This window comes from Brassica oleracea, chromosome C6, assembly GCF_000695525.1.
Source record: "Brassica oleracea var. oleracea cultivar TO1000 chromosome C6, BOL, whole genome shotgun sequence".
Lineage (NCBI taxonomy): Eukaryota > Viridiplantae > Streptophyta > Magnoliopsida > Brassicales > Brassicaceae > Brassica > Brassica oleracea.
In genome coordinates this window covers 9,678,410-9,689,004 of record NC_027753.1, presented here as the reverse complement: position 1 = coordinate 9,689,004, position 10,595 = coordinate 9,678,410, and the positions used below count along the sequence as shown (strand labels likewise).

Sequence of the window (10,595 nt, the reverse complement as noted above, 5' to 3'; positions counted from 1 at the left end):
AATATCCGCATATGCGATACAATATCCGCAGTCACTCCATAGAGAGCTGGATATTTAATCGCCGAGTTAATAGTTTTGATAAGCTGACAGAGTCTGATTCGAAAATCACCGACTGCAATTCGTATCTTCTCTCTGCTCAACCCATTTCTAACATTATTTATTCCATATTTATTACATATTTTGAACTTTTTATTCCATATTTTGAATTTTTTATGTCCTTAATTACATTCTGAAATGGTAAAAGAGGGTTTCAATGGGAATGTAGTGATAATATAAAATATGTTACCTCTGAAACTATACACTATTTATTCCAGATTTTGAAAATAAAATATCTTCTTAAACATACAAATTATTTTGGAACGTTGTAATTATACGTACACACAATAAATACCTCTTGATACTGAAGTTACTTTGTTCCATCTCGTCCATGTAAAATATTGAATACCAACATTTTTTTGTACCTGATGCTTTCTCCCAAGGGCGGTGGTATTATGATATAAAATTCGTTACTTATAAAACTATGTAATACTTAGTTAATAATTTGAATATGTTTATGTCCGCACAGGGTGCGGGCCGGCCACCTATGTATTAACAACACAAACTATTTGTTTATGCAAACTATCCGTAACCTTTTTTTTACTAATGAGATCATCAAATGTTTATGGTAATTTTGGCTATAGCTGATCCAAAATTTTATGATCAGTTTCCCGTATATCCATGCACTATGGGTATGGGCCGGCCTAATAAGCTTATGTGTCTAATTAATTTCCAAAATTACTAAAACAAAACAAAAAAGTCTCCAGAAATTTGACGATTCCCCTCTCTTGGCTTGGGATAAAATTCAAGTTCACTTTTGGTGCAAAACCCCAGATATTTTGTTAGCCGGCGAGTTCGTCAAATTCACAAGTTTCTCTGAATCAGTCGTCTGCTTCATATACATATCGCGAATTGTGATACAGATTGTTTGATTCCTTCTTTGATTCGGGCAGCAGCTAGGGACTTGTTCTCCGATAATCTCTTCAGTTTCCGGGAAAAAGTCCGATCAGAAGCAACAGATCTAATAAACTCTAAATTCTGGTAAGCTGATGAAGATAGTATTTGCTTAATCCTTTTCAATTGACTGATCTCCGATAATAATCCCTCGACTCGATTTAGTAACTCGATAGTCTTTCGCAATTTAACCTATGTTTGTGGATTCACTTAGCTAAATCGTTTTAAATTGACTGATCTCCGATGATAATCTGTCGAATTGGTAACTGTAGCTGCTTCAGAGGAACTACTGCGTTTATATGAATTTTACAGTGGACTCACAGTAGCGATTTCGGCTTTGATTCTCTGTAACAGTGCTAGAGAGAGAGAGAGAGAGAGAGAGAGAGAGATGAAGTTCAAGGCGTTTCTGACTGAAAACGGAGTGAATCTCTTAGAGAAGAGGTTCCTTGCAGCGTTTGACAAAATGGGCAAGACCTGTTACCTCTTCCTCACCAAAGACCACTTGTTCTTCCTTCACAACCTTCTCAACGGCGACGGAGTCCAATGCATTGCTCAGTTCTGCATTGACGTCCTCTTCGACGACTACCGTATCTCCAGCCAGAACGAGGACCGTATCGCCTTCTCCCTAGACGTTTCTCTTCTCTACCGAGCTGTCAAGAGCAGTGTCAGCATTTGCACTGAGTTCAGCGGCGGGTTGGCTTCCAATAGGCTTCAGATCAAGCTTGTGAAGAAACTGCCTTCTAACTGTACGCAACCAATGCCGTTCTTGACGTTTGAGACTAAAGGGTATAAATCTGCTGTCATTCAAGATGTTCCCATCTCCAAACCGCTCTCTCGGTCTCAGGTTGTTGAGCTTCAGACGGCTCTTGACTCGGCTCAAGACCTGCCTCCCACTCTCGTTCAGGTCCAGGATCCGAATCAGTTACTGAACTTTGTGGACCGTATGAAACATGTGGGCGATGTTCTTAACGTCACGATAAGCAAGCATGGTGATCTTCAGGTGCAGACCTCCACGACATTGATAAGGCTTGGCTCTCAGTTCCAGAGGCTTTCGGTTATTGGAGACAAGTCTCAGGCTCCTGCTGAGGATAGGAACTTGAGCGCTCAGGCACGGTCAGAGAGAGCGATTGCGAGAGGAGATGCTCAGTCTGTGCAGGTGAGTGTTAAGCACTTCTTAAAGAGCCTTCAGTGTCACTTAACCAAACCAGACTCAGCTTTCTATGGGATTGCTCCTCAAGGTGCTTGCTTGACTGTCATCTTCCAGTTCATGGTTCCAGGGACTCGCCAAACCGACAAATCTATCAGTTTGCATTGCCGGCTTCCTGTCTTGGATCCTGGCTCCAACTAAATCTTATTGAGTGTTTGTAGTTTGCTTTTATCAAAAAGACTTTCCGTTAAGACCATATATGTACTACATTACACTCCCTTACAAGCTCTCAAGCATCAATGATTTTTTTAAAAAAAAGAAAAAGAAAAACCAAAATCATATTCTTACAAAAGAAACAAAGAATGTGTGAAACCGAACAACAGACTCTTTTTTATCTGTTCTTGGTCTTGTCTTTGATGTTCCTTCTCTTCAGGGATTTCATCTATAGCTTCCCCTCCATTGTTTCTATTGAAGAGAGGAGTACCTTCAAGATAAGTCATCTTCTCCTTAGATTCATTCATCAGCATCTCCACAACCTCAGACATTGTTGGTCTCTTCTCTGGCTCATTCTGAGCACACATAAGCGCAACCAACACTACTCTTTTCAGCTCCTCTTCCACATACTTCCCACTCAGTCTTTGATCCACAATGTCGCCATACTTCTTCTCGTAAACCAGAGGTAAAACCCATTCGGTAATACCCCGCTTTGTTATTTGGTTTAGCCTTTCTATAGGTCTCTTACCAGTTACAAGCTCAAGCAAAACAACACCAAAACAGTACACATCTCCCATATATGATCCTCTTACTGATTCAATACATTCTGGTGAGAGATATCCAATGTTATTAGCACCCTTGGTGGTTTTAGTAGCTCCATCTTCATCTGGCATCAGCTTACAATATCCAAAATCAGTAACACGAGCTTCAAACTCTGAATCGAGAAGCACATTGCTTGCTCTAACGTCTCCATGGACTATCCGAGGTGTTGCATGATGGTGTAAGTATCTATACAAAATGAAAACGAATAATCAGTTTCCATATTTATATGAACGTATCTTGATTTTGGAGGACTTACGCAATAGCCTGAGCAGAGGATACTGCGATATTCATCCGCCTAGTCCAATCAAGAAGGGACTCAGAGGAATGCAGACCATGAAGATGTGAAACCAAGCTAAGATTTGGCATGTACTCATAAACAAAGAGTCGCTCTTGTCCTTCCGCACAGTAGCCTCGCAGGCTCAATAGATTCTTGTGGCGAATACGTGCGAGAATCTCGACTTCTACAGCGAAATCTGTCTCTTGTCCGCTACTCCATTCCTTGAGTCTCTTGACTGCAATCTACAGACAAGGACAAGAGCTCATTATTAGAAATGAATACCAAAGGAGACCAAGTTCAAGCATGTTCTAGATAAAAATTCAAAGATTATTACTTGAGATCCAGACGAGAGCTGACCCCAATACACACTACCAAATCGACCTTCGCCGAGTTTGTTATCATAATTAAAACTGTTTGTGGCTGCGTGAAGTTCCTTCAGTGTAAAAATTCTCCATGATGGTTCAGTCTTCACCTTCTTTCTCCTGTGTGACATCAAAAAAAAATAAAACATTAGTTTCTCACTCATCCTTGTGTTACCAAATCTGAAACTGAAGCTAATCCGACAGTGGGTTCTTGTCCGAATATCCCAACACTAAAAGAAGAGATTTTGAACATGCGTAGGCTCCTAAACTCAAGCATTCTAAAGAATCTCAAAACCCAGATTAGGAAGAACATCAGAAACCGATGAAACCAAGCGAAAGACTTGGGAAGAACCCACAAACCAACAAGAAAACTGTACTTACCCATTAGATCCTTTTCCACAACAGAAGCAACAAAAAAACTGCATCATCCTCGTTGATGCCAGAGAGAGAGAGAGAGAGGGTTAAAGCAAAAAGGTTGTAATGAACTTTTTTTGCCTGGAGAATGAAACAGTAAAGCGAAGGAAACTCCTTTGGTACTCAAATCTCGTTGTAATGAACTTTTTTTTGTTTACTTCTTGAAGAAGAGAAACGAATATTTAGTATAGAATCTCTCTCTCTCTCTCTATTAATTTTAAAACCCGGTTGGCTTTTGTCGCCTTTGAATTTTAATGGGGATGTCGAGCTGTTTTTAATTTTTGAAAATTATAATATTATTAAAATATTAGTGTGAATGATGATTGTACATATCTACATATATATGGTTATTTAATAAATAGTGTATTGTTAAAAATAATTAGGTGTTATTTATAGAGAAAAAAACAAAAATAGCACTAAATCAAGTTTTTGTTCCCAAACTAGCACTCAAGGTCAAAAATCACAAAAATAGCACTTAATGTTTTATCAAAAGTCACAAACTTAGGGTTTAGAGTTTAGGGTTTAGGGTTTAGGGTTTAGGGTTTAGAGTTTATGGTTTATGGTTTAGGGTTTAGAGTTTAGGGTTTAGTGTTTAGAGTTGAGAAATGAGGTTTTGGGGATAAGATTTCAAATTTTGAAAAATAAAAAAATTAAAATTTTCAAAGGATAAACTTAGAAAGGTGCTATTTTGGTCATTTTAGTTTTTGAGTGCTACTTTTGTGATATAAACTTAGAAATGTGCTATTTTAGAGATTTGCCCTTATTTATATGGTCCCTATTTATATATCAAAATTATTATTTGGAATTTTAAAGCTTAGCTTTTTATGACCTGTTAATGATAATGGCTCATAACAACTTATCAATTTTTTTTAGTTCTTTTATATGTGAAAATCCCAAGGTATATGTAAATTTGTTTATTATAATCAAATTAAAAATATATAATTTAATGTTTTGGTATTTGGATGCAACATCTGAATACTTCTAACATGTTCATCTAAATGTTTTCGTTTTCGTAGTTAGAATTTATATCAAGATACAATATTTATATCCTAAATTTGTTAGTTTGTTAATTTAATAATATCATTTGAATGCTACTAATTGGAAAGACTAAAAAATATGATTTATACTATTAATAATGAGAAAATAAGTATATTTGAATAAATATGTTTAAAATTATATTGGTAACAAAATAATTTTATATAAAAATAATTTTCATATTAAGTTATCAATAATATGAGAACATGATTTTGTTAATTTAACATGATTTTGTTATTTTTACGGAAAATGATATTTTGGGATTTTGATAGAAAACTTGTTTTTCAATTTTAAACCGATTTTGCGGTTTTGGAGAAAATCTTTTGTAATTTTGGCGGAAAATAGTATAAACGAGAAAAGTCAATTATGTTGTTTTGCAGGGAAAACCCAATTTTGCGGTTATGGTGGGAGAAATCTGATTTTGATGTTTTGAAGAGAAAATTTGATTTTATGTTTTTGTGGAAAAATATGATTTGTTGTTTTCGTAGAAAAGCGAATATTGTTATTTTAGTGGAAAACCTGATTTGCGGCTTTTGCGGAAAATCCCGATTTTAGCGGGAAATTCCGACTTTATGGTTTAGGAGAGAAAAACTGATTTTATGATTTTTGTAAAAAACCTTGATTTTATAGTTTTGGTGGGGAAATCCAATTTAGCGGTCCGACCAATTTTGCAATTTTTGTGAAAGAATCTGATTTTGCAGTTTTGACGAAAAAAACTTAATTTGTGTGTTTTGGCAGAAAAAAAATTTGCGGGTTTGCGAGAAAATATGATTTTGTGGGTTTTGGCGAAAACCCCAAGTTTTTTGCGGTTTTGGCGAAAAAACTTAATTTCCACTTTGACGAAAAACTCGATTTTGGCGAGAAAACTTGAATTTTGGTCTTGGTAGGAAACTCTAATTTCTATCAAAGATTTTTCTAGCCAAAATGACAAAGTTGATTCATAAATCGATTTTGCGATTTTGATGGAAAAACTCAATTGTTGTTTTAGCAGAAAATCTCTAGTTTACCATTTTACCGAGAAAAAATATGATTTCACTTAAGAAAAAAGAAGATATTATCTAATAATTACAATAATTAATCTAGTTAATTTTATATTTGTATTGAGTGTATTTAAGTATTTTAATATGCAAATTTTGCATTTAAACTTTATATTTTTGTATCTTAAATATCAGATATGCGAAATACTATAGATTTTGCATGGAGATACATTATCAAGATATTGATGCTACTGTGTCCAAATCCCTTTTTTTTATTATTTGAGAATCATTCATAAAAAATAACCTTGGCTTCATGTGTTTATTATATGTGTGTCATTTCCTATGTGTCATCACCACATGCACTCTCACCTCATTTTTTAAAAAGCTCTTTCTCAACTAGAATAATTACAAACAAATGCCACTGGTCATTATATTATACTATAAGATTTTCAATCAACATTACACTCGGATTTTAAAAAAAAACGGGGATTTAACTAAGGCAACATATTATTACCATTCAAAGAGAGACTTTATTGTTTGTTCGAAAACTTGGAAGTGGTTCATTTAAATAAGACAATTAAATATATATGTGTTTTAAGTCATTTACGCTTGAGTAAATAATTGATTCTTTAAACTTCGTACAACTAAGTTCTTTACGGTTTGAATTGGTTATTTTAGCTTGATATGCCGATTTGTAATAAAATATCATAACATGTATTGATGTTCATATCTAATCTTGCAACAAGTAAACCATGTTTATCATAATGTTTTGAAAAACTAATATGAGCTTCAAATCATTTTATGATCTTTTAGATTCAAGTCATCGAAAATCCATTTTTTATCCCCAAAACTTAATGCTTCAAATTTAAAAGGAAACACAATTGAATTAATCACGGGATCGAATATATTATAGAAAAGAAAAAAGAGAATGTTAACGTATTCAAGGAAACAAAATTCGAAGAATTGAAATACTTACCTTAATCGATCGGAGAATATTTGTGAAATAAAGTTTGCGTGACCAGAACTTGTATAGTATCACATGGTTTGATCCCCCTTTTTTTTACAGTAACGTCATCATTAAGTGTGTCGCTTATGGTGCACTTGCTCATGTTTTCAATGATTTATGGAATTCTATAGATGCAGACATAGTATTATGTGTTTTACAGTGTTGGCAAATTAATTGGGGACAAGGTAATCTATTGTATTTATTGTATATAATAAATCTTTTGGAGCTGATATTATATGTATATCTTGCTAATATTTTTCATCTTTCATAATAAGGCCGACTTAAGAAGGTTACTAACATTGATGGGTTTTCCAAAATTGTCTTCGACCCTACTAGTGTTCCAGAAATTGATGATTTACGATTGATGTAATACATGCATTCACATATTTTGTTAAATAATGTTTTTAATTTCTCAAGATGATCTCTTTGCTATTGCTCATAATAGGATTGCAAACGAAGACTTCTGAAGACAATATTGACAGCAGTTATTTTGTCTATACTTTTTATTTTCTTTTGTTTTCTGATATATTGTTCCTTTTATATTTTATTAGACTATTGCTTATGTTTCATTTAAGCTTATATTTGTAATTTACCTTTATGCAAACAAATATACAATTTAATTTTAAAGTCCATCGCATATAAATTTATATTGACATACTAAAATTTTTAGCTATAACTCGTACTTTCTTACATATATTTGTCTTACTATGACTTTAACTTTTATTATGTCTACATATTAAAAGTTATAATACTTTTAAATCTACTCGCTCCGCGCAGGGCGCGGGTTATCACCTAGTGAACATTATTTGAGTATTTGTATCTCGATACATCGTCTAGATATTTACTTGAGATCTAGAAATAAAACTTGCACTTACCACAAACATTTCATATCTAACATAATAGGTCCAACCAAATCATGAGCTGGTTAATTTCATCATTCCAGTTTTTTATAAGATATATATTTATTTTCATATCATAAATAACTACAACCAATATTTTAACATATACAGTATATAGTTTGGAACACGAACTAGGTTTAACGCAAAGAGTCTAGCAGCCATGGAATCACGGCAGCAGAAGGATCATCAAACCTTTCTTACACGATCTTCAAACTCAACCAATGCTGAAGAATATTCAGAACCAATCCCAGCTGATCTTATTATCGAGATAGTCTTGAGATTACCGACCAAATCTGTAGCTAGATGTCGTTGTGTATCCAAGTTCTGGCCTTCCACACTCAGACGTCAAGATTTTACCGAGATTTTCTTTGCAAGATACTTTAGTCAACCTGATCAGCTCTTGTTCGCCTGCGTAAAGGATAATGGCACGTTGTTATTATTTTCTTCACCTCAGCCTTAAAATTCACACGAGAACTCGTCTTCCATAGCAGCCAACTATCATATGAGTTTGCCATGTGAAAGTATTTGGACAGTAATACATATCAGTGGTTTGGTATGTATTAGAGAAGATGTGTTTGTGTGGAAGATATGTAACCCTAGTACCAGACAATGCTTTACTTTACCCGAACTGAAGACACACAAGGAATTCAGTTTGGTGAGAACCTTTTTTGGGTATGATCAAATTGAGAAACAAGTCAAGGTATTGACAATAACAGGGGAACATGAAGAAGAGGATAATGCGATCTCTGATGACGAGCATCATGTTCTGACATTAGAAACTGATAAAATTTCATGGAGAAGGATTGAATGTGGTACACCCCATTCTCCTAGTTCTGGTACCAGTCTATGCATCAGTGGTGTTTTGTACTACAGAGCTTCTGAGAAAGCCTTTTCAAATGCTTCTATGATTGTGTGCTTTGACTTATGATCTGAGAAATACAAGTTTATTAGAGTTAGGGAAAGTTCCATAGGAGCAGTTCTGCATCCTACAACAACTCTGATAAACTTATACAACGGTAAATTGGCTTCACTTATGGTGGAAAGGTATTATATTAATGCTGAAGCAATTATAAGTTTTGACATGTGGGTTCTACAAGACCCTGGAAAGCAAGAATGGTCGAAGCATACTTACAAGTATCTCATTTCGAGGAATGAAGTTAGAGGGGACAAGTTTTACTCTGTGGGCGTGACTGGTACAAATGAAATTGTGTTATTTCCAGTCTATGTATGCGACCCTTTTTTATGTTTATTGCTGCAATCTCGAGAAACGCGAAAGTTTAAGCATGCTTTTTTTTTTTTTATGTATCAAGCAAGTTCTCAACCCAGAGTTTGCTGCCTTATGAACGTTTCAATGTGATCGTGTACACTCATAAATCGAGGACTCATATAGAGAACTGGACATGAAAACGACCCATCCTCTGGAAACACCAAGCCAGTTAAGCTAAATGACCCGTTGACTAACTTTCCAAAAAACACCAGATTCGAAGAAGCCTCCTAAAAAACCAGATATAATTGATGTGATTATTTGGAGAAGAGCGAGTATTAGAGAGAGCCGCACAACCTGCGCCATGAAAATCTAAGGGACAACGAGCATACCACAACAGAGTCAGAGGCAAACTCACATATGCAACATGCCACAATTACACACCACACCAAACGCGAAGCCACCAGGGAAACACAGCAGATGCACCACCACCAGAGAACCAGCGGATGAGGAACTCCAAAATGAGCAGATAGCATGGATCTCACCCAAGACAGTGAAACATGGTACCCTTCTACAGACACCATTATGCTTTTCAACACACACACACACACCCCAGTTGCTACAATAGAGGAGAAACTAGGCACCAAATAGGATTGAAGGCGCCTACGTGTCACCACCATACTCGGAGCTACTTGCATATAAGAGAGAGAAAAAACGCAGCAGTTCAAAAGGTTAACATATTCGAGAATCTCTTGATCTACGCTTATTTTTAACTCCATAAGCATTTTGTCGCTTACTACGCCCTTCCTCGTCTCTGGGTCCCTAGGTATCCACAGTAAGCATTTCCTCCCTCATCAGAGAATCTGTAACAAATAGAGGACAAACACGAAAATAAAGAGAGTTGGTTTTCAAAGAACTCCAAAATTGTAAAACTTCCAGATTTAAAGAAGAAATGACGGATATGTCACAATTGATAATCTCTTGAAGAGAAAATAGGAAAACAAAGGAGGAAGACAAACGATGGGTTCGATGGCTGCATGCTGGAGGCGTTGAACGTCAGAGAGTAGGTAGAGATTAGAATTGAGAACCTCTCTACTGGTATTTTCGACCGAAGCCAATTTTTTTTTTTAATTTCAAAGTCAATTGAGAGTATTGAAAATATAATAGTTTAGAGGTTAACTGTCTCAAAATATTATAATGGCATATGATAAGTATAAAAATAATTTTGAACAGGAAACAATATATTTTCAAAATAAAATCACCAAAAGGTAACTCGATTAAATAATAAACTCCGAGGTATTAATATGTTTACATACATAAACAAATTTACAGAATTATTCGATAATATTTTAAAATTATTTTAGTGGTTTTGATATAGTGTATGAGGATAGTAAACTTATTTATATCAATGATATAACATAATTAGATATTATCGATATAACTTACTGAATTCCCGATGGATTGCCGA

The 10,595-nt window shown here is 35.0% G+C and overlaps 2 protein-coding genes and 1 pseudogene across 3 annotated transcripts; 2 read left to right on the top strand and 1 right to left on the bottom strand.

Annotated features, from left to right (window-relative positions):
* Window positions 1–778: 778 nt before the first annotated feature.
* LOC106296403 lies at window positions 779–2,464 on the top strand. Of its 2 annotated transcripts, none has more exons than XM_013732532.1 (3): window positions 779–1,077; window positions 1,263–1,327; window positions 1,361–2,464. In XM_013732532.1, the coding sequence occupies exon 3, from the start codon at window positions 1,379–1,381 to the stop codon at window positions 2,336–2,338; it is 960 nt and encodes a 319-aa protein (XP_013587986.1). In that variant the 5' UTR covers window positions 779–1,077; window positions 1,263–1,327; window positions 1,361–1,378; the 3' UTR covers window positions 2,339–2,464. The 2 variants fall into 2 exon arrangements, with proteins under 2 accessions (XP_013587986.1, XP_013587987.1); XM_013732533.1 differs by lacking the exon at window positions 1,263–1,327 and having other exon boundaries at window positions 815–885; window positions 990–1,077; window positions 1,345–2,464.
* Window positions 2,364–4,199, bottom strand: LOC106296402 (PTI1-like tyrosine-protein kinase At3g15890). Its single transcript, XM_013732531.1, has 4 exons — window positions 3,974–4,199; window positions 3,565–3,712; window positions 3,210–3,472; window positions 2,364–3,139 (listed from the first exon to the last, which is right to left on the bottom strand). The coding sequence occupies exons 1-4, from the start codon at window positions 4,018–4,020 to the stop codon at window positions 2,482–2,484; spliced, it is 1,116 nt and encodes a 371-aa protein (XP_013587985.1). The 5' UTR covers window positions 4,021–4,199; the 3' UTR covers window positions 2,364–2,481.
* A 3,884-nt stretch (window positions 4,200–8,083) lies between these two features.
* On the top strand, window positions 8,084–9,094 carry LOC106297435 (annotated as a pseudogene).
* The last annotated feature ends 1,501 nt before the right edge of the window (window positions 9,095–10,595 follow it).